This window comes from Geotrypetes seraphini, chromosome 5, assembly GCF_902459505.1.
Source record: "Geotrypetes seraphini chromosome 5, aGeoSer1.1, whole genome shotgun sequence".
Classification (NCBI taxonomy): Eukaryota; Metazoa; Chordata; class Amphibia; order Gymnophiona; family Dermophiidae; genus Geotrypetes; species Geotrypetes seraphini.
The window spans coordinates 21,116,178-21,140,680 of NC_047088.1; the positions used below are offsets into that span (position 1 = coordinate 21,116,178).

The 24,503-nt window shown below is 44.9% G+C and overlaps 1 protein-coding gene across 3 annotated transcripts in view; it reads left to right on the top strand.

The window, feature by feature from the left end:
- The window catches only part of LOC117361215 (synaptotagmin-like protein 2), a 156,032-nt gene extending 131,957 nt beyond the window's left edge, over nt 1-24,075 (top strand). For all 3 annotated transcript variants that reach the window (XM_033946250.1, XM_033946251.1, XM_033946252.1), the window contains 5 exons: nt 856-1,017; nt 3,499-3,577; nt 15,578-15,677; nt 18,147-18,352; nt 23,260-24,075. In XM_033946250.1, the coding sequence (XP_033802141.1) occupies nt 856-1,017; nt 3,499-3,577; nt 15,578-15,677; nt 18,147-18,352; nt 23,260-23,405 (693 nt within the window). In that variant the 3' untranslated portion in view covers nt 23,406-24,075. The remainder of the gene's footprint in view (nt 1-855; nt 1,018-3,498; nt 3,578-15,577; nt 15,678-18,146; nt 18,353-23,259) is intronic.
- Nucleotides 24,076-24,503: the final 428 nt, after the last annotated feature.

Genomic DNA, 24,503 nt, shown 5'->3' on the forward strand with positions numbered 1-24,503 from the left:
GGAGAGAGATGTCATAATGCCTCATTCTCCCAATGCCTAAGTTCCGTCTCATCTGCAGAAGCCTCAAACACTTTAAAATAATAAGTGTTTGAGGCTTTTGCAGGTTTAGGCAGAGTTTACAGGAATGGGGCAGGGACAGCGACAAAACACATCAACCTCTGGGTTTATTACTCCTTTAGTGGATTTGGCGTTCAGTGCTGCGTTTTTACCGGGTGATAAATCCCAAAGTAAAATCATCCGTTAATGAGTGCTACTGGAAGGTTTACCACAGCTTAGTAACTGCCCCAAAGTTGGCTAAAATCAGCTGGCAATATAAAAAGTGCCGAACTCCCATGATGCTTAGCAGTCTAGAGCGACAGTAGGGCTAAGCAGTGGCGTAGCAATGGGAGGGGGGCAATGTTGGTGGGGGCGCCTGCACCCCTTTTCCTCTCTGGCCCACCTCTACCCCCCCCCTCTTGTTCCCCCGTACCTCTCGTTCATCACCGCAACAACTTTAACGCACTCCACACGACCTCGTCGTCTCTCCTGCTGACATCACTTCCGGGCGCTGCACGAGAGAGACAGCGGGGTCACGAGGAGCACGCTGAAGTGTGGAGGAAGGGAAGGGGGCACACGTTAGGCAGATGGGGGATCAGGGAAGGAGTGGGGGGGTAGAGATGAGGGTGGGGGAGGGGCACCACCGCCCTGGGTGTCTCTCACCCTCGCTACGCCACCGAGGCTAAGGATTCAATCCCAATACACTTGTCTCTGGAAACAGCTTATTTTTCTTGGTTGTCTCGTTGGGGGGGGTAAGGGGGGATGTTCTCTGCTCCTTCAAAAGCTAAGCCAGAATGTTACCCGCTTTCTTCTCACCAGTACAAAATAGAGAAAATGGTTTTGCTGATCCAGAAGCTAAGTCTGTCAGTGTGGCACAATGACCCGCTGGGACGTAACAGCTTTCTGGGAGAGATGGAAATCGACTTAGCGAGCTGGGACTGGAGCAACAGGAAACTCAACTGGTACGCGCTGAAACCACGGGTAGGTCTGCATTTATTTCGTTCATGAAGCAGTCGTTTTTAAATTGCCACGGTTATATGGGGAAAATTCTAAAACAGTGTGGCTACTAAAATACTAGTGTAATAGGAAGTCAAATACAGTGGTACCTTGGATTATGAGTATAATCCGTTCCAGGAGCATGCTCATAATCCAAAATGCTCGTTTATCAAAGCGAGTTTCCCCATAGGAAATAATGGAAACTCGCTTTGATGCGTTCGCCTCCCCCCCCCCCGAGAACCGGCATTGCTCACTTCGAAGGCCCCCCCTGCGATCCGGCACCTCCCCTGCCTCGAACCGGCACCCCCCCCGCCACGATCCTACCCCCCCGCCACGATCCGACCCCCCCCCCCCCGACACGATTGGGCACCCCCCCCCGCCGCTTCTTACCCTCATCTGGGTACTCTTGAAGATCGGCCTACTCGTCTGCTGGGCCTTGAGCATCTGAGCATGCTCAAGGCCTGCGAGTTCACGTTTCCGAGGCACCGATTTTGCAAATGTTTTGCTCGTCTTGCAAAACACTCGCAAACCGGTGCACTCGTAAACCGAGGTACCACTGTACGTGCCTAAGTGTTAAGCATGAGCACATGCTCCCGCCATAGAACCTGGATAAATGCTGGAAATAGACGCCACCGATTTTCTAGGTGCCAGTAGGCATCCATATTTCCATTAAAAACGTCATCAAAACGGTGGTGGTGGTGGTGTTTTTTTGTAATTCTTTATTTATAAAGCCAAACAATGCACAACTGCAACTGGAAATCATCAGGTACAAAGCATAACAAGAGCGTGCTTCTCAAACCATAACAAATCATCATTGCCCCAAAGATCTAATTCCCTAATGTACAGGCCCCAACTGAGATTTGAGGCGCATACCAGCGCCTAGAAAATCAGTGCTGGAATCGTGCCTACGTAGGCGCTTTAGGCCGCTGACCGCCTAAGTAGGCGTGGCCAATGCTGGAAGTGGCGTTAGATGGCCCAAAGTGCCTCCATCGGCGTGACTCACGTGAAGATAGGTGCCAGAAATGTAGGCCTGGAAAACCCTGGCCTACATTTCCGGCGCCCGTCTTTCGTGTCGGCCACATTTAAGGCAGCTGCCAATACTGGCGCCGGTTCGAGAATTCAGGCCATAATTTATAGTAGGTCTATAAGTTACACACACAAAAAAAAAATACAAAAAAAAACAAAGAAAGAAGAAAACCCCTATGTAGCAAAACCAAAGAACACACAGAAGTGGGGGTGGACCAAGAACTTTCATGCACAAGAGTGTAGAATATACAGTAGTGTTTTATTAGCAAAGAACCGACAAATAAAAAGACCCAACATTGGTCCGTGTTTCGGCGGATAACTGGCTGCTTCAGGGGTCACCAATACTCTCCCCCCTCTTTTACAAAGGTGCGCTAAGCTTTTTAAACGCGTGCTAAATATTAGCGCACGCTAAACATGCGCTAAACGCTAACGCACGCATGTTATCCTAAGGACGCGTCAGCGGTTGGCCCACGCTTTGATTTAGCGTGCGCTAAATCCACGCTAAAACGCTTAAAAAGAGGGCCTCTGTCAGACGCAGTGGCATAGCAAAGGCGAGTGGCGTCTGGGGCGGTGGTGCCCCTACCCCGCCCTCTTCACCCCCCCCACACTTTCCCAAACCCCCCCCCCCCGCCGCACACGCGCTCACCTTTCCCTTCCCCCATACCTCTTTCATTTTCCCAACACGAGCAGCATCAGGAACTAGTTGCCCGTGCCATGTCGGCTATGCGATAAAAATTTTATTTGACCTTCCAAAGATTTCAGTATGGGAATAATATATAAAAAAGAAAGTTTAGTAGGCATTTAGGAGTCAATATTAAAAGCCAGTTAATCAAATTGAGTCGGGCTCAGGGGATATTTGAGTGACATTTGCCCAGATAGAAGGGATAATCGGCAGCTTTTAACCACCTGACTATTTCTGTTTCCAGACCTTAAAAAGAGTATGAAAGGGTGACAATGACATATGTTCAACTTGTAACCCGTTCTGAGCTCTTTGGGGAAAACAGGATAGAAAAAAAAACATTAAATTAATTAATTAATGATATAATTGAGATTTAGGGGTCCTTTTACTAAGACGCGCTGGATCGTCTTTTAGCGTGCGCTAAATGCTCTTGCATCCGTAGGAAATAATGGACGCGTTAGCATTTAGCGCACGCTAAGACGTACTGGCGCGCCTTAGTAAAAGGACCCCTTAAAATTCCTATAAGATTGTTCGGTCCTAAGGTACAATGGAAAAGTATCCTGTAGAGTAGGTGCCATCACTGAAAAACGGGAATTCCCATATGTCTAAGAATATATGCCCTAACCCTACCCCCAAAGCCTGCTCGTCGTGGTTTACAAAGGATCTGATTGCTTTCATTTGCCCACAGTGTTGAAAAAGTATCACAGTGTCATTCATTTCATACCTGCAAAAACCATCCAGTGTCCATCTGTCTTTTGCAGAGCCTTTCCGCCAGCAGCGCCGTGGATCACCGAGGAGTAATGTATCTGTCAATTAAATACATCCCACCAGGAAGCCTCGGTAATATGCATGCTGCACATTCAGATGTATTGCCTTTGCCCAGAGAGTTGAACTGCACTAACAGTAAAGCTGGAATAAATTGAGACTCTGATTTACATAATTGTCAAAGACGTTCAACTGGGTAGAATAGTATTTATCCTGGGTAGACTGGAAGTTGCCTCCTTGGTGTGGCTTAAAGAACAGGTGAACTTTCACACCATTTCTTTTTTTATTTCTAAAATTTCTATACTGCCTATAACTAATCAAATGTGATGGAACACCAATAGTGTATATAATGCAATTTAAATCAAGGGAAAAAAGACCTCAAAATACCCCAAGAATGCAATCAACGAGTCACAATCATATTGGGGTTGGGTATCATCATAGGTCAAAAACCCTTGAATTTTTAATTTTAATTCATTAATAATTTTAATTTTATGTGATAATTTTATATTATTTTTATAATTGACTTTTCATGATCTCAACTTTCTTCTTGCCAATGAGCATTGAAAACCAGCAATTGTATAGGAGCAGCAGTCTGCGAAATGAGCAATGAGCCGTTTTGAATTTCCACTGGCGAATTATTAAGCCCTATCATTACCCTTGAAGAAGCCTCATGGTGCGAAACGGACCGGGCCTCCGTCGGGTTACTAAGATAAGTGCTTATTGATATTTTCTTGGATAAGCCAGTTAAAAATCTTGAATATACAACTGCTGGTTTTTCAATGCTCATTGGCAAGAAGAAACTTGAGATAATGAAAAGTCAACTATAAAAATAATATAAAATTATCACATAAAATTATTAATGAATTAAAATAAAAAATTCAAGGGTTTTTGACCTATGATGATACCCAACCCCAATATGATTGTGACTCGTTGATTGCATTCTTGGGGTATTTTGAGGTCTTTTTTCCCTTGATTTAAATTGCATTATATACACTATTGGTGTTCCATCACATTTGATTAATTTCAACATTTATATTTTTGGACACTATTTGGTTTCCGATCACCTCATTCAGTCTATACTGCCTATAACTGCCAAATAAAGCATTTGCAGTAGTTCAGGACAGCATAAACGGAAAACACTTTCAATTACAGTACAATCACATACTAACTTAACATAGTAACATAGGCCCTCTTTTACAAAGGCCCGCTAAGCATTGTAGCGTGGATTTAGCGCGTGCTAAATCAATGCATACACTAACCGCTAACGCGTCCATAGGATAGCATACACGCATTGGCGTTTAGCGCAGGGGTGTCCAACCTTTTGGCTTCCCTGGGCCGCATTGGCTGAAAAAATGTTTCTGGGGCCGCACAAATGCGTAAACGCTGCAGCAAGACAGAGGAGGGAGCCGGCAAGACGGTAAACACCCGGGAGCAGCAGAGGAAAACACTGCATCACCCTCGACTGGGGCCACACAAAATATTTCACGGGGCCGCATGCAGCCCTTGGGCCGCAGCTTGGACGCCCCTGGTTTAGCGGGTGCTAAAAAGCTTAGCACACCTTTGTAAAAGAGGAGGATAGTAACATAGTAGATGACGGCAGATAAAAACCCAAATGGTCCATCCAGTCTGCCCACCCTGATTCAATTTAAATTTTGTTTTTCTTCTTAGCTATTTCTGTGCAAGAATCCAAAGCTTTGCCCGGTACTGTGCTTAGGTAACCTCAAAAACTGTTGGGAATTATATATTGTCACTCTTCACTGAATTATAACGCAATGATCGCAGTTCAAGTTACACTAGCTATGGGCTCCTTTTACTAAGCTGCGAAAGCGTTTTTAGCACGCGCTTAGCGTGTGCAGAATAGACGCACACGCTAGACGTTAACACCAGCATTGAGCTGGCGTTCTAGCTACATAGCGTGGGTTTAGCGAGCGCGGCAATTCTATCGCAGCTTAGTAAAAGGAACCCTATATCTACAACAAGATTAAAAAAAAAAAAGAAGCCTCTATATACAGTTCGGTCTTTTAAACATTTTCTTGAACTGTAACTGGTCAGAACAGGTCCTCAGGTTGCCAGGGAGATACTTCCACGATTTTACTCCCACCATGGATGTCATTGTTGATCTAGATTTAATATGCCGAACAATATTCTCCTTCATAGAGGTCAGTCTCATAGTACCTCCTGACCTCAAAGTCCTCCTCGGCTGGTACACCTCCCACAAAGCTTGAAAATTCACTGGCACAGATCCATACAAACTTTGATGGACTACTGCTACTATTAACTATTTCTATAGCGCTACCAGCCGCAATGCAGCGTTGCACAGAGTCACGAAGAGTAAGAAAACAGTCCCTGCTCCAAAGAGCTTACAATCTAAACAGCCAAGGCAGACAAACAGGATGTCATGGATACAGTTAAGGGGAACGGTTAATCTGCTGACTGGGTTGGAGGGCAGAGGGGAGTACAGAGCAATCAAGCCATTGTGACATCACTGATGAGGTTGGCTCTTATTGGTGAAATGAGGCATTATGACATCACAATCTCAGCTCAGCTTACCAAAGACAAACAAGATGTCATGGATACAGTTAAGAGGAACAGTTAATCAGCTGGCTGAGTTGGAGGGCAGAGAAGTAGAGTTAAGGGTTGAAGGCTATATCAAAAAGGTGGGTTTTCAGCCTGCTTCTAAACAAGGGAAGGGACTTGACGGACAAACTTGGGTAATTTATTCCAGGCATAGGGGGCAGCTAGATGAAAGGAACAAAGTCTGGAATTGGCAGTGGAGGAGAAGGGTAACGATAAGAGTGGCTTATCTGAGGAACGGAAGTTCTCTGGGAGGTGTATAAGGAGAGAGAAGCGAGGAGAGATATTGAGGGGCAGCAGAATGAACACACTTGTAGGTCAGCAATAGGAGCTTGAACTGTATGTGATAGGGAGCCAGTGAAGTGACTTAAGGAGAGGGGCGACATGAGAGTAGCGAGGATGGTAGAAGACGAGTTGCGCAGCAGAGGTTTGCACAGATTGCACGGAGGGGAGGCGACACTGAGGGATACCAGTTAGGAGTAGATTGCAGTAATCTAAGCGTGAGGTTACGAGAGCTTGGACAAGGGCCTGGGTAGTGTGCTCAGAGACGAAATTGGTGATATTGAAGAGATAGAAGCGAGAGGACTTAGCAGCCTATTTGATATACGTAGACTGAGGGAGAAGCGTTTCCAGGGGACACATGTTCAATAGGCTCGATGCACATGTAGTCTCAATTTTCAAAGTTCTGCTTGTTGGTTATTGGCCATTTCCTGCCCACACAAAATGGAGCTGCAAAGTGCTTTGGTATTTTCAACACAGGAACAACATAGGTAATTTTCAGAGGAGCAACCTGTAGTTTCCTCTTTCGAATTCCCTGCAAAGTCTGGGGGGGGGGGTGTCAAATAGATGAACTACCAAAGTATTTCTTCCTTGTATTATCCTTAGCCATTTGATTTCTGACTAACCCCTTGTCTCGGTAAGATTAGAATTTTTATCAGTTCTTCTCCCGCACAGGATCCAGTATGAACAATTTATGATACAAAGAACGTTTTCTCAACTATTTCTGTTCTGCGTCTCCTGCCATTCCGTTGTATATTAGTCTACCTTCCAGAGAAATACTCTTCGTAACTTACAATTGTATCCCTCAGGCGCTCCTTTCTCGTGACACAAGGTCGTAGGGTTGGCATAGACATCCATATTGTACCCTATTCCTCTAGGGCTATTGGTATATGGGAAAAGGGGGGAAACACTCTGCCAAGGTCCTGACTTTGAGGATATCACAATCCCAAGGGTCCCTTATACCCTTGGGATGGTGAGGTATTAAACTGGTTTCAAGGTTTCCTTATATCCCGCACCTACCAAGTCCATTTCAATTACGATCTCTCTGATACATGGAGCAATTCATCTGGCGTGCCACAGGGGTCACCATTATCCCCTCTGCTCTTCAATGTTTACATGTCCTCATTGGGTGCGCAACTATCCCAGATGGGGATAAAACTATTTAGCTATGCTGATGACTTCACGATAATTATCCCATTCACTACCTCTATCTCAGAAGTCACCCCCAAAGCAACAGAGGTACTAAATCGGATGGAGCAATGGATGACTGAGTTCAGACTAAAGCTAAACCCAGAGAAAACAAAATTTTTTATAGCATCGCCACACCCACTTGACACTAAAGCACCAATGTTCATCAATAACCTTAGTCGTCCCATTCAACCCACTATGAAGGTATTGGGAGTAACACTGGACCAGAGTCTGACCATGAAAGACCAGGTAGACTCCTTGATTAGAAAGATCTTTCCACCCTCTGGAAGCTTCGGTCCATCAGAGCTTACTTCGATGTCTCATCATTTAGAATTCTGGTACAATTCCTCATACTGAGTCAACTCAATTATTGTAACATCGCCTACTTGGCACTCTCCCAGAAAAATATGCGGCGATTGCAACTGGTACAAAATGCAGCGGTTAGGCTACTTTGTGGACTGAAGAAGTTTGATCATGTAAAACCTTCCTATCGACTTTACACTTGCTGCCGATGGAGGCACATGTGAAGTTCAAGTTTGGTTGTTTCTGCTTCAAGGTACTTTATGGCATAGCCCCTAAATATATAACAGATCTTTTCTCTTTCACAACCAACAGACATAGGAGAAGTTCACATCTGAACTTTGTTTCTCCACCGTTTAGAGGTTGTAAATTTAAAAGTCATCACCAACATCTTTTCTCACATCAAGCAGCATTATGGGGTAAAGACCTGGAACAACTGCTTGTGCCTACTACTTATAGGGAATTCAGGAAATGCCTAAAAACACATCTGTTCCTGAAGTACTTAGGTAACTGACCGATACAATCTTCGTCCTCAACAAATGATCTTTACAACTGTTATTCATTAACTCTGAACTTTGTTTATTCCACTCAATCTGTAATACCTTTTAATCATTGTAAAGCGCATAGAACTTCACGGTCCTGCGGTATATAAACTGTTATTACTATTATTATTTATACAAAACCACAATGGCAAGTCCTGGTGCGGCAAATGTGATGCAGCCCATAGGAACTGACTTGGCTACATCTCGTTGCCATGCAAGAATTGCTTCCACGGAAAAATCCAATGAGACACTTTTTTTTGTACCCTAAATTAATTTTAATTTCTTACTTCTCCTTTTTTTTAGAATTTTTTATTAAACCTTTACTTCAAGTTTCAAGTTTATTCGTTTTTAATATACCGACCATCAACTGATATCTAGCCGGTTTACAATAAAATATTAAAAATAGGAATAAAGGATTGTAGCACTTATAATGAGAAGTAATAGAGGTGTACAATTAATAACATAAACAGGACATACTTGAGAGTGAGGATAAAAGAGAAGGGGAGGGGTAAAGTTACATAATAGGTAAGAAAAAAGAGTGGGGAGAGAAAAAAAAAAAAAGGGTTGAATGAAAATGGGGGGAGAGGATAAGACATTAGGAATGGGATCGCTTCATAGAGAGTGAAATAATTCAATAGCAGTTGAAAGCATCTTGAAATAAGAAAGTCTTCAAGCTTATCTTAAATCTATCAAGCTGTTTTTCTTGACGGAGATGAGATGGTAAAGCATTCCATAAGGTAGGGGCAACTCATGAAAAGTTTGATTTCCTAGAGTAGAAGAAATCCTTTAAGGAGGGAATGGAAAGGAGGGAATGGAAAGGAGGTTCTGTTCTGTGGATCTAAGCAACCTTGTAGGGCGTTGTGGAATGAGAAGTCTATCGAGGTAGGAGGGTTGATGGGAGAGTAGAATTTTAAAGGTCAGCATGATTGTTTTATAAGTAGCACGGTGAGAGATGGGAAGCCAGTGGGCTTCTTTCAGGAGGGGGGGTAATGGGGTCATATTTCCCTAATTTAAAGATGAGTTTAATAGCTTCCTTATTGTTTCTTTACATTGATCGTACCCATTTCTATATATCGATTTGTGAACTGCTTAGATATTGTGGGCTCCTTTTACAAAGCTGTGGTAGAGGTTTCTACCGTGGGCCAGCGAGGTAAATGTTTTGAATCTCATCGGAGTTCTGTGAGCATCAGAGCATTTACCTCTCCGGCCTGAGGTAGAAACCTCTACTTGTAAAAGGCAGCATTTATTATTTGTGGTATATTAAATGAAGCTGAACTGTAACTGCAAAACAAAGGACGTTTTAGTGGCAGAGGAATGGGGTGGGCCACTGGAGCCACAGCCCTACCAATATCTTGCACCACCGAGCAGCAACTAGAGAGCTTGGGGCAGGACTAGAGATTGGTTTCTTTTAGGGTTACCCTATGGCTCCAGAAAAAGGAGGATGGATTGAAACATCTGGCTTTTACTTCCATTGAAAGCAATGGAAAAAGTAAATTTGACCATCAGTGGCGTACCTAGGGTATGTGACACCCGGGGCCCATCATTTTTTACACACACACCCCAACCCATCATTTTTTTGACACATGCCCCCCGCCCTTGGTACGTCACTGCTACGGTTCGAAAAAGGCTAGGAAGCTGGCGGGAGCATCAAAAGCGTTCTTTAAAGAACATCTTCCCAATCTGGCTCTATCCCGCCCCCTTCGTGACATCACCGGATAGCGTTCTCAGCCATTGGTCGACCTTGCCTGGGTCACAGCGCCCAGACAAGGTAAACCAATGACTGAGAACGCTGTCCGGTGGCGTCATGAAGGGGGCAGGATAGAGCCAGATCGGGAGGGTGTTCCTTAAAGGACACTTTCGCCGCTCCCACCGGCTTCTTAGCCTTTTTCTTGGCCGCAGGGGTGAACCGGCAGCCGCACTGAAGTGCAGGTCCCAGGAGGTTCCGGACCCAGCCAGCTGTGCACCCTCCTAAGGCGTGCACCCGGGGCGGTTCTCCCTCCCCGCCCCGCCCTTGGTACACCACTGTTCACCATGTGACCCCTTTGCTCCTGAATCTTCATTGGCTCCCGGTTTATCTTAGAATTCAATTCAAATGTGCCTGCATCTCTTTCAAAATTTTATATGGCATTTTTATTCCCCTCGTTCCCTTATTATGGAATGCTTACAGATTTTCCTTTGCAAGAGGCATCCAACAATTCAAACTCTCCCTTCCTTCTAGAAAAGGAATTAAAGGAGTTAAGATCTTCAGTCAATCTCTGGCCTTTAAACTTTCTCAACTATGGAATGAACTCCCCTTAAAAGGGAATGTGTGGCGCAGTGGTTAAAGCTAGAGCCTCAGCACCCTGAGGTTGTGGGTTCAAATCCATACTGCTCCTTGTGACCCTGGGCAAGTCACTTAATCCCCCCATTGCCCCAAGTACATTAGATAGATTGTGAGCCCACCAGGACAGATAGGGAAAATGATTGAGTACCTGAATGAATTCATGTAAACCGTTCTGAGTTCCCTTGGGAGGATGATTTAGAAAATTGAATAAATAAATAATTCTGAGGAGCCCCAGCTCTTTCTGTAAATTTCTAAAAACTTTTCTATTTGCCAAACATTTTGAAAACTAATTTCTTTGAAACCTTTGCTAAACTGGCTGGCGGACAGGAAACAGAGGGTTGGAGTAAAGGGCCATTACTCGGACTGGCAATGGGTCCGCAGGGGTCGGTGCTGGGACCGCTCCTGTTCAATATATTTATTAACGACCTGGAGGCAGGAACAAAATGTGAGGTTATTAAGTTTGCGGATGACACCAAACTATACAGCAGGGTAAATAACATGGAGGACTGCGAAAATCTCCAAAAAGATCTGACAACGCTGGAAGAGTGGGCCAAAAAGTGGCAAATGAGCTTCAACATAGGGAAATGCAAGGTCATGCATGTAGGGGAAAAAAACCCGATATTCACTTACAAAATGGGTAACTCACCACTAGGGGTGAGCAACCTTGAAAGAGACCTGGGAGTGATGGTAGACACAACCTTGAAGGCGTCGGCACAGTGTGTGGCAGCCTCAAAGAAAGCAAACAAAATGTTGGGTATCATTAAGAAAGGTATCACGACCAGGACAAAGGAAGTCATCCTGCCACTGTATCGTGCAATGGTGTGCCTGCACCTGGAGTACTGTGTCCAGTACTGGTCGCCGTACCTCAAGAAGGACATGGTGGTACTTGAGAGAGTCCAGAGAAGAGCAACTAAGCTAATAAAGGGTATGGAGGATCTCTCATATACTGACAGACTGAAAAAGCTGGGGCTTTTCTCCCTGGAAAAGCGGAGACTTAGAGGGGACATGATAGAAACCTTCAAGATCATGAAGGGTGTAGAAAAAGTAGATAGGGACAAATTTTTCAAATTATGGGGAACTACAAGTACAAGGGGGCACGCGGAGAAATTGAAAGGGGATAGGTTTAGAACAAACGCCAGGAAGTTCTTTTTCACACAGAGAGTGGTGGATACATGGAACGCGCTACCAGAAGAAGTGATAAGCAGGAGCACGCTACAGGGCTTCAAAGAAGGTTTGGATAGGTACCTAGAGGACAAAGGGATTGAGGGGTACAGATAGGAGTAGAGGTAGGTTATAAGGATAGGATTAGAGGATTAGAGGTAAGTTACAAAATTAGTCTGGGACCACTGTTCAGGCGATAGGCCTGATGGGCCGCCGCGTGAGCGGACCGCTGGGCAGGATGGACCTCTGGTCTGTCCCAGCGGAGGCACCTTCTTATGTTCTTACTTTCTTTACTTTTTATCTAATTGTTGTAAACCGAGTCGAGCTTCCTTAGGTTGATGACCCGGTATATAAAGTTAAGCTTTAGTTTAGTTTAGACTAAGACCTGCTTCTTCAGTAAACCGATTAAACTCATCGTGGCAGACCCACCTTCCATATTCTCTTCTTCTGACTCTTACAGGGATTTATTGTAAAATAATTCAAAATGACATTAGGTCAGGGCTTCGCAAACGTATACTGGGAACCCTACAGCCAGTCAGGCTTTTATTTATTGAAAGCTTCTATAATAACTTTATTCTTGTATACTGCCCATCCATAAGGTTCCAGGCGGTTCACAAAGAAGAAGAACTGAACAATCAGTGAAGTATACATAAAATTCAATAAGACTGGGGAGTCAATTTAGAGCAGTTTACATGAGCTTCAGTAATGGTGTTACAATACAGGAGCTTCAGTTACTGGATATCCATTCTAAGATATCCACAGTGCATATGCGTGAGATAAATGTTCATAGACTGAGTTTTCAGCATATGCGTTGTGAAATATCATGAAAATCTGGCTGGCTGTGGTTTGAAAAGCACTGTTTCAGTCCTGGGTCCTCTTGGACCTTAGGGGCTCGCTCTCTTGTGAGTGAGCACTCCCCCTAAGCCTCTCAAAAAAGATGGAGAAGAAAAAGCGGAAGGGGGATAGGACTCGTATACCGCCTTTTTGTGGTTACACATTCAAAACAGTTTATGTATATTCAGGTACTTGTTTGGTACCTCGAGAACGGAGGATTAAGTGACTTGCCCAGGGTCACAGGGAGCAGTGCTGGGATCGATCCCACAACCTCAGGGTGCCGAGGAAGCAGCTGTACCACCAGTTTCATTTAAAATGGTTCTCCTTTGACATTTCTTCTATGAGAGCATCATAATCTCGTCTCGCTCTGTGCGACATCGCCGCTTTCAGAACCCGTTGAAATTTTGTAAGGGCGAAATGGTTGATTCTATTATACAGTTATCACAAACAATTTCCTCATCTGTTTTAATTTATTTGGCTATAGCTCATGCCCTTTTCAGGTGCGTTATGTTGCTTATAGTAGGTATTTCCCTGTCCCCAGAAGGCTCAGTCTGAATTGGTATGGGAAGCAACTTGACCAAGGTCACAAGGGCCATCACTGGAGTTTGATTATGGGCCCCCTTGTGTTCTTCCATGGCATTGCCATAGAACCGTGAAACCTCTCTACACAGTTCCATCAGAGAGAGCGTTCTCCACCTACAGTCCTGCCAGTGGGGGGTGCTGTTTCACTATCACATTGTCAATATCGAGGGACAAGCAAGCTCTGCAGGACTGCCTTTCCCTAGTGACTGAAAACACAGTATTAAAGCACATCCTCCTGCTGGTAGCAGTGCATTTGGAGGACTCCTTCTCAGCTTTGAGGAAACAGTGCCCCTCTATAAGACATTTGAGTGAACTATTACATCCTGTCTTCTTGTCCCAGACCTTCTTACTAACAACTAATTTGAATTTTTAGATGTAATTACCCATCTCTTTCAAATCTGAGCTGGATTGGAGTTACAAGGTACACAAGTTATTTCCCTGTCCACATAGACTTCCATTCTAAATTGTACCTAAACCAATGGAGGGTGAAGAGTATATAGCTGTCTTCATAATAGGAGAGGGTCATTAGGGTGGGCAGACTAGATGGGTCGTGGCCCTTATCTGCCGTCTATTTCTATGTTTCTATGTTATCCTCTCTCGCATCAACTTTGTGTACTCAAGAGGACAGAAGTTCCAACCAAAGCCTTAGGTCCTTAGGTCATCTGAACAGCTGCATCTTTCCTAGGGTTACCCTATGTAACAACAGACAAACCCAGATGCATGGCCCCGCCCCACCCCACCTCCAACCCTGCCCCATTCCACCTCAAGTCCTGCCCCCATTCCGCCTCATCTCTTTTTTCCCAACCTCCAAGCTGCATCTGGAGGGCCTCCAGCATGCACAGATGAATGTGCCGTCATCCACGCATGCTTGTTGAAGGCCCTCCAGATGCTGCCAGAGCTCAGGGCTTTCCAAAACCTGCATTTGGGTATTAATAATTGGAAGGAACCGTATATGCTGGGAGGTGAGAAGCTGATATGCACGGACGGGGAGAGGGACCTTGGGGTGATAGTGCCCGAAGATCTAAAGGCGAAAAAACAGTGTGACAAGGCAGTGGCTGCTGCCAGAAGGATGCTGGGCTGTATAAAGAGAGGCGTAGCCAGTAGAAGGAAGAAGGTGTTGATGCCCCTGTACAGGTCATTGGTAAGGCCCCACTTGGAGTATTGTGTTCAGTTTTGGAGACCGTATCTGGCGAAGGACGTAAGAAGACTTGAGGCAGTCCAGAGGAGGGCGACGAAAATGATAGGAGGCTTGCGCCAGAAGGCGTATGAGGAGAGACTGGAAGCCCTAAATATGTATACCCTAGAGGAAAGGAAAGACAGGGGAGATATGATTCAGACGTTCAAATACTTGAAGGGTATTAACGTAGGACATAATCTTTTCCAGAGAAAGGAAAATGGTAAAACCAGAGGACATAATTTGAGGTTGAGGGGTGCTAGATTCAAAGGCAATGTTAGGAAATTCTACTTTACGGAGAAGGTGGTGGATGCCTGGAATGCACTCCCGAGAGAGGTGGTGGAGAGTAAACTGTGACTGAGTTCAAAGAAGCGTGGGATGAATACAGAGGATCTAGAATCAGAAAATAATATTAAAAATTGAACTAAGGCCAGTACTAGGCAGACTTGCATGGGCTGTGTCTGTATATGGCCATTTGGTGGAGGATGGGCTGGGGAGGGCTTCAATGGCTGGCAGGGTGTAGATGGGCTGGAGTAGGTTTTAACAGAGATTTCGGCAGTAGGAACCCAAGCACAGTACCGGGTAGAGCTTTGGATTCTTGCCCAAAAATAGCTAAGAAGAAAAAATTTAAAAATTTAAATTGAATCAGGTTGGGCAGGCTGGATGGCCCATTCAGGTCTTTATCTGCCATCATCTACTATGTTACTACGTTACTCTCATTGGGGTTCCGAAATCTTGCTATTCTTTGAGATGCTGGAATGTTGCTACTCCTTGGGTTTTAGCCAGGTACTAGGGACCTGGATTGGCCACCATGAGAATGAGCTACTGGGCTTGATGGACCATTGGCCTGATCCAATAAGACTATTCTTATGTTCTTATGTCATGTGGATGGCGAAGTGCGCAGTGTCAGAGAGGTTGCAGAGTTATAGCATTTCATATACAACTTCTCAATAACATCACAGCAGTGTATAAATCAAAAGGTAAAGAGCTGAAGCAAAAACAGATAGTACACCCCCCCCAAAAAAAAAAAAAGTCTATGCTTTCATTCTCCAAAAAAGGCATATGTTGTTTCATTGTATAGAATATGGACTAGAATCCTTTCTTTTTCTGATCCTCAGGGATGAAGAATCCTCCTTCCGGTGAGGTTCATATTTGGGTTAAAGACATCAAAGACTTGCCTCAGCTACGACCTTCTGGAGTTGACTCTTTTGTGAAATGGTAAGTGCACAAGCTGTGTTTATAAGCCAACAAGGGGAAGGTCAACATAGATGTCTACCATCCATTCAACAGTGCAGTCAGTATCAGAAAGACAACATTTTTACAGAAACTGCGTCCATGTGTCCATGACGAATCTCGAGATGCCAGTGAGGTGCCGTGGTACCGTGGTGGCATGACTGCGAGTGCTGAGGGGCTACTAATCCACTGAAGAAGAGATCCAGACAAATGAGACTGAAATTGTCAGCAAGGCAAAAGGGAAAGGAAGTGAAAGAAAGGGAAACTGAAGAGGGAAGGGGAAAGGAGACAGAAGAGAAGATGGGGGTGAGAGAAGGAAAGGGAAGGGATTAAAGCAAGGAGAAAGGAGACAGAAAAAGGAGGTAAGAGAGAAAAGGAAGAGGAGAAAAAAGAAGACGGGCTCACTCTCACACACACACACATATCCATATACCTACACCTAGGGTTACCAGATATCCTGATTTACCTGGACATATCCTAGAGCAATGTTCTTCAACCGCCGGTCCGCGGACCGGTGTCGGTCCACAGAAAATTTCTGCCGGTCCGCGCAGGGCCAGCGAGATCTACAAATTAAATTTCCTGTCGGGCATCTGTTCCCCTTTCCCTTCCAGGGCCGGTGTTAAGATCGGCTGTGGTACGGCTACAAACGGACGGCAAAAAGAAAGACAGAAGCCGCGGGACTTTTCCTCTTGCCTGCATCACTATAGGCTCTGCCAATCTTGATCCCACCCTCCTCTGAACTGACTTCCTGTTTTTGAGGGGCAGGATTGAGACCGGCAGAACTTGTTGCGAATAACAATGCAGGCAAGAAGAAAGGTCCCAAGGCTTCTGTCTTCATTCTAGCCGTCAGATTTAGCGGGACCAGAGTAGGTTTTGTCTTTGTTAGGGTAGGTTTTGTTAGGGTAGGTTTTGTCTTTGTTATTGCTGCCAGGTTTAGCAGGACCAGGGTCGAAGGCAGGGCTGATAGCAATCGAGTGCTGGAAGAGTGGATCAGGGCCAGCAGCCAAGGGAGGAAATAAGAGATGTTGGATTATGAGGAGAGGGAAAAATGTGATATAGGTATTGTGGGAAGGGGATGGTAGACCCAGGAGGGGGGATTGGTGTGACAGAAGGGAGATGGTGGATCCCCTTGGGGGAGGATAGTTATTGGAACTAGGGGGAGTTGGAAGAATAGGGACACAAAGACAGATGCTGGACCTTGCAGGGGGTAGAGAGACATGGAAAATGCTGAACAGGAGGGTGGAGTATGAAGACAGAAGTAAGATGTTGGACATGGGTAGAGGGAGTAGGGAGACAGAGGGGATATGCTGGACATGGTGAAGGGGGAATAGGGAGACAAGGAGAAGATGCTGAATAAGGAATGGGGTGATGGAAGGAATCTGCTGGATTAAGATGGGAAAAAGAGGGGAGGTACTGGAATACATTCAATATAAAATCATAACTGAGGCTTGTGCGGATGGGATCAGATGGTTTGCGGGGACCGAGCTTGTGGAGACGGGGCGGAATTGTGTTTTTTTAAATTTCAGTCTTAGTAGTTTGCCGGTCCACAAAATAATTCTTTTATTTCTGCCGGTCCACGGGTGTAAAAAGGTTGAAAAACACTGTCCTAGAGGACATGTCCGGGTGTCCAGACAGCTTTTCAAAACCTGGTATTTTGTCCAGGTTTTAAAAAGCTTCCAGCTCGGGACCACGTCAGGAGGGCATCTACGCATGCGTGGATGCAATATGATGACATCCTGCGCATACGTATGATGTCATCATGCCTCACCTGTGGATGCGCAGATGCCCTCCCGATGTGGATCCGAGTACGAGAACAGGTTGAAGGGGGCGAAGCTGGGGCAGAACAGGGTGTGACTTGGGAGGAATGGGGCAGGACTGGGTCGACCCTACCTACACCCACATTCCTGCATTCACACAACCCCTCTGCAAGACCCTTCCCCCATATCTCTGCAACGTTCCTGCGTCGGCTCTTCCTCTGATGTCACTTCCTAGGTGCGGGACCAGGAAGTGACATCAGAGGAAGAGCCATTGCTGGCGCAACTGCAGCTTGGGGTTGCGGCTCGCGCCAGGAACGTTACAGAGGTACCGGGGAAGGGAAGCAGTGCACACGCACGGCAGTAGGGGGGTGAGGAAGAAGCGGGGGGGGGGGGCAGAGAGTAGGACCTGTGGGGGGTGAGGAGACAGTGGGGGTTGAGGACCTGAGGGGGGTAGTGGGGGGTGAGGAGGAGCATAGGGGACAGAGAGGAGGGTGCCTGTACCCTCACTAAGATAGTGCCCAGGGCAGACCGCCCCCCTCCCCCTTACTATGCCACTGCTCAGAACATCATCATTAGCAGTTGTACTGGGCAATGCCAGGCCTACTTGATGTATTTTCCTCTTTAGAAAGGGAGAATAATTGTGGCCAGTTTGCCCTTCAGTTGATGCTGATCAAGGGTTATATTTTGTCCATTGCAGTTACGTGCTTCCCGACACCAGTAAAAAGAGCTACCAGAAAACCCGGGTTATCAAGAGAGACCCAAACCCCGTTTTTAACCACACTATTGTGTACGATGGCTTCCACACCGAGGATTTAAAAGACGCCTGCGTTGAGCTGACTGTGTGGGATCACGAGAAGCTAACCAATCATTTTCTAGGAGGGATCCGCCTGGGACTTGGCACGGGTAACTATATTCTTCAGTTCTACTTACCATGGTCTTCCATTAAAATTGTTTTCTAATGATCTTCATTTGAGGAGGGAAGAGAACCAAATGCGGTTCTCGTATCATAGAAATCAAAGCTATAGGGCCACTTTCAGTGGGATCTTCAGTCAGACAACCCAGCAAATTCATCCAGATCGTTCTGGCCTTGGATTACTGTGTTTTATGAGACAGGGTCGAGGTCTTGCCCACGGTGCTGCAGGAAGGCTCATAACTAATTGCAAGAGGTTGAAGTCATAGCACTGGTTACCAGTTAGAAGGCTTTGTTATTTTAAAATTGTCTAGTTATTAAGGCATTGAAGGGGATGGCTTCTGTTTATCTACAGAATTGTTTTAGTTTTAAATGCAACAGTGAAACAATGGAGATGACCAAAGACCAGGGTGTAGCTAAATGAGTCTCTCAAAAGTTTTTATTAGCAACAATTCACATAAGACAACATGGAACAGTACGTAAAGGTTGGAAGGACATGGGCCGTGTTATGGCTATATTGTCTGTGTCGGGAGTTTGAAATGGAAATCCAAATATACATATCTCAAATGTATAGGATTGTATATGGCCTCACAAAATACAATAAACAAAAACAAAAAAAAGTGGAACAGAGAAACCACTATCTGGATGGATTAAAAAAAATGATTAAAATTTTTTTTGTTTTTTGTAAATCTTTATTAGTTTTCAATTATTAACAATACAATACAGTGAATTTAAACATAAACGAATCAAACAAAAGCACTTTAAATATACAAATATTTCAACAACAAACATTTTCACACACACACCCCTCCCCTTAACTAATGAAAATAAACTACATGTATAATTTCAATAAAATAGATATAATGAATAATAATAATATTTTCCCATCTCCCTCCCTCCCACCCTGGATGTGTAAGGACAGATTAAAAAAAAGGTACCTGCCAACTATTATGACTCAATAAATGATGTCAATGGGTTCCAAACTATATCCTAAAATTCAGCATTCATTCTTTCATATTTGTAGCAAGAACATAAGTTTGCCCACCAGAAAGTATAATTAAGTCGATCATAACTCTTCCAATTTGCATGTTATCATCTGGATGGCTATTCTCATCATTATTAAGAAAAAAACGGCTTTTATAGCGATCCATAGAAGGTTTAACATGTAATAGAGTACCACAAATTATGGCTTCGTAAGTGGTATTGATGACCCAAGTACTACATTAATTTGGCCCCATATCGACTTCCAAAAATTAAGTATCGATGGACAATAGAATAACAGATGATCCAAAGTTCCTATATTAGTATGACAACGCCAGCGTCTATTAGATTTAGAACTGTCTACTTTGCAAACGAACTGGGGGGTCCAAAAAATCCTAAGCAACAAGAAAAAACAAGAGGTCCTTCCATCAAGCCGCGCTAGCGGGGTTAGCGCTTCGGACATTTCATCGCGCGCTAACCCCCGCGGCCGGCTAAAAAACTAACACCTGCTCGATGCAGGCGTTAGCAGCTAGCACGGCAGGCGGTTTAGTGTGCGGCATTACGCGCGTTAAACCCCCCTACCGCAGCTTGATAAAAGGACCCCCAAGTTTGTCTCATAGAAAATTAAAAATGAATTGGAAAACCATTGTTGCTTGGCAGCGGAAATCAGCTGTAGATGAAGTGGGGAAAAAAAAATGTAGAAAAGCCCTTAGAGAGGGAAATTCTGTAAGGGCTACTTAAAATTAGGCACTAGCCTGAGCCGAGATTGAGTTTGCTGGCGCCCAGCTTAATTGTTTTAATCGTTTTTAAGTGATTGACTATTCTATGATGATACTATTCTGTTTGGCATGGCTATGAGGAAAAAAAGTCAAATATCGGCATATAATAACAAACTATTATTAATCTTGACTGGGGTTGCTATTCAGCGTATCTTAATTATACATTTTGGTGGAATTCGGTATGCCATATTTTTAAGATGGAAAGAGCAATTGCAATACAGAAAGGGAACTATAATAATTTTATAAAGATCTGGGGGCCATTGGAACGCTATTGTAAGGAGTAAACATCATTTTCCTTGGATGAATATATATACACATTGGAGGGTGGGAGGGAGTTTTTCTGGAAATTTCATTATATTATGTGTTTATATTATATTTATGATATAATTGATATAATATTAGAAAGAAGGTGGGTGGGACGGGATATAATTTTTATGTTTGTAGAATTATATGAGAATTACAAGTGTTATTGTTGTTACTAATAATATATTCCTGTACGCTTGCTGTAAGTTTTCAAAATGAATAAAGAATATTAAAAAAAAAAAATAATCGTTTTTGAGTGGCCCGATAATTGATCGCACCATTAAAAGTTGATTTTTAAAAAATCATTTTTTAAAAAATCCAAGGCGCCTTCCAGGACTAGCGACTAACACCTGGGTGCCTAGAGGCGCTTAGTGGTGCCGCACGCCTAAGTAGGCGTGTTTAGGGGCGGAGTTAACCTTAGATATCACTGAGCACTGCTAGACGCGACTCTACAGTGAACCTAGGTGCTGGACACGTAGGCCTTTAAAATCCTGGCCTACATTACTGGTACCTGAGTTCGTCGTTAGTCGCTGGTAGCTGCAAAGTGGCGCCTGAAAGTGATCGGCATGCTGCAGGTGCTATTTTTCTAGGCCCCTGCCGTTTCAGGCGCCACGCAGAAGCGGCCTTTTATTGTTTGCAGCTATAAACAAGTGTAGACAATGTGAAAAGATGTGTTAGAACCCAAAACGCTCCGTGTTTCGACAGCCTATGCCTTCATCAGGAGTCCATAAATCCAAATGTTATATCGGATATATATAAGCGAGCTGCAAGCACTTTAAGGATTAAGAAGCTAAAAAAAACCTATAGGGGAACTAAGAACACATTTCTTAAACAAATAAAATCTGTTTTTGCAGTGATTCTGTTATTTGTCAGTGAGGTCAGATTCAGTGGCATAGTAAGAGGGTGGCGAGGGGGGGGGTCCACCCCGGGGCGCCGTCATGCTGAGGGCACACACACCCCTCCTGCTCTCCGCCCACTCCTCACTCCTCTGCTTGCTGCGCTCACACGCCCCTGGTCTTCCCGTGTACCTTTTTTTACTTCCCCGGTGCGAGGTTGCTGCCCGCGTCTACATCGGCGCGCTCTCTGACATCACTTCCAGGATCTGCGTCTAGGATGTGATGTCAAAGGGTGAGCCGACACCGACGTGGGCATGCTGTTCGCACCAGAGATGTTTCAAAAGTAAAGGGAAGAGGGGCGCACGTGTGCGGTGGGGGGTTGCATGGAAGAGGGTGTTATACTCTTTCCTATAGGAGGCTAACTTTGGGCCCCTTTTACAAAGTCACAGTAGCAATGCTGCCACAGTAAATGCAGTGGTGTAGCGAGGGTGGGAGGCGCCCGGGGCGGTGGCACCCCATACACCCTCCTCTCCACCCCCACCCCCCATTCGCGCCCTCCCTTCTCCCCATACCTCGTTAAATCTTCACAGCGTGAGCATTCTCCGACCTGCTGCTAGTGCCAGCTTTGGCTTTTCCTCTGATGTCACTTCCTTGCCCCCGTGACCCGGAAGTGATTTCAGAGATGAGCCAGGCCGGTGTGAGCAGCAGGCCTGAGAAGTTGCTTGCACTGTAAAGATTTAAAGAGGTAGGGGGGAGGGCGCAAGCATTGGGGGGGGGGGAGGAGGAGAGGTGCCGGATCCCAGGGCTTCCACTGGGTGAATGCACTGAAGCTCATTCAATTCCTACGGGCTTTGGTGCATTTGCGCTTTGTGAAGGGGGCCCTTTATTAAGATAGTCAATTTTTTTTTTTTAATCCTTTGCTAGTATTGCTCCTTTAACTTGCTTTAGTTACACTGGTATAAATGTATGCTTTAAACAGTCAAATAAAAATAAAAAATATTGTTGGAACTTCTTCTGTGGCAGTACATTCAGCTGCCCTTTGGACTGTCAGGGTACAACAGAACAGTGATTTGGCATGCAATGATTCAATAGTGGCTAAAAAAAAAAAAAAAAAAGAGATAGAATATACAGTGATACCTTAGAATTCAAATGCCCCAGTACTTGAACAACTTGGAATCTGAACAAAAAATTCATAGAAACATAGAAATAGACGGCAGATAAGGGCCACGGCCCATCCAGTCTGCCCACCCCAATGACCCTCCCTATCTATCTCTGTGAATAGATCCCACGTGTCGATCCCATTTGGCCTTAAAATCAGGCACGCTGCTGGCCTCAATAACCTGAAGTGGAAGACTATTCCAGCGATCAACCACCCTTTCAGTGAAAAAGAATTTCCTGGTGTCCCCGTGCAGTTTCCCGCCCCTGATTTTCCACGGATGCCCCCTTGTTGCCGCGGGACCCTTGAAAAAGAAGATATCTTCTTCCGCCTTGATGCGGCCCGTGAGATACTTGAACGTCTCGATCGTGTCACCCCTCTCTCTGCGTTCCTCGAGTGAGTACAGCAATTCAAGCAAATTTTGCCGCTGAATCCGAATGCTACTTTGGAATCTGAACGCCCTGCACATTGTTCATGTGTTCGTGCGAACGTTTCCACAGCGCTCGGGCCACCCATACATCGTTCAGTTCATGGTCGGAAGCTATAGCGAAAGCATCTCATCTGATTTTCGCCTTTGTGTAGTGTAGTGAGGAAAATACTGTACTGTATTATTATTATTTGTTATTATTTTACCTTAAAATCCAGTGCATTTACTGTTAAAATTTGAGTTTGTGGGACCTAGGAACGGATTAATCCAGTTTCTATTATTTTAAATGGGATAAATTGTCTTGGAACTCGAACGGGGTTCTGGAACGGATTAAGTTTGGATTCCAAGATATCACTGTATTTCAAAATGCCTTTTACATAGGAGTGTCTATTAACTCTCTTCCTCATCTCTCCTACAGGTTACAGTTATGGTATAGCTGTGGATTGGATGGATTCCACCCAGGAAGAGACGGCTTCATGGCAGGAAATGATGCTGACCCCTAGTGAATGGATCGAAGGCTCACTTCCTTTGCGATCGCTTGCAGGCAGAAGAAAATTTAAATAGGACATTTGTACCCTGAGACTGCAGCTGTTTATCTTTTTCTTCTCATCGATGCTAAACTTAATGATCATTCCATGAAAAAAAAACCCCAACCCTGAAAACAAGGAACATTTACATCGTTTAAAAAGATGAATTTTAAAGACCATTTTGTCTACTGAGAAAAGGTCTCATTAGCTTAATGTGTATTGTAACTGTTTCACATCAATTTACACCTTCAAGAAACGTGCTTGGCCTGACCATTTCTGTGCGTCACCCAAGGGATCCATAAACGGGTGAAAAATGAAGAGCCACATTGACAGTTCCAGGGTTCAGGGGATATGAAGTACAATCTTTCTTTCCGCTGTGTACATTTCCTGACAACAACCATTCCAGATTGGAACTTCTTTGCTTTATCTGTGCAATACTGTAAAGACCTTGGCAAAGATAGGACTTGAAGGGGAGGATGGGGGGAGGTTAATGAACTCTTAAGTTCATGGATAATAAATGAGACATTTCTTTTAAAATAAAAAATGTGTTAAATGCTGCAACCCATCAAAGACGGGAATTCCTCCAACCAACTGTGTGATACTGTGCACTATGGGGGTGTCAGGTCAAAAGCGCGCCGGGACAAAGGCGCGGGCAGACAATTGAGCGCAGTGCGGAGGCGCGCGCCGCACAAAATTACTGTTTTTACGGCTCCGACGGGGGGGAACCCCCCCCCCACTTTACTTAATAGAGATCGCGCCGGCGTTGTGGGGGTGTGGGGGGTTGTGGAGGGTTACAACCCCCCAAACCCCCCACAGCGCCGGCGCGATCTCTATTAAATAAACTGGGGGGCCTCCCCAACAAAACCCCCCCGTCGGAGCCCCTAAAAACTATAATTTTCTTCGGCGCGCGCCTCCGTCTTGCGCTCAGTTGTCGGCGCGCGCCTTTGTCTTTCGCCGACTTGTCTTTGAACCCACTATGGGTGTAATTCTCTATGGCGCCACCTAGATTTGGGCGGCAGGAGAGTGTGTTAATGGCAGTATTTGTAATCATTTCTGCGCATAAGTGGCCATTTATATGTGTAAATAATCTCTTATAAAATGCTGAGTAGCAAAAAAAGTGCAGGAGTGGCCTAGT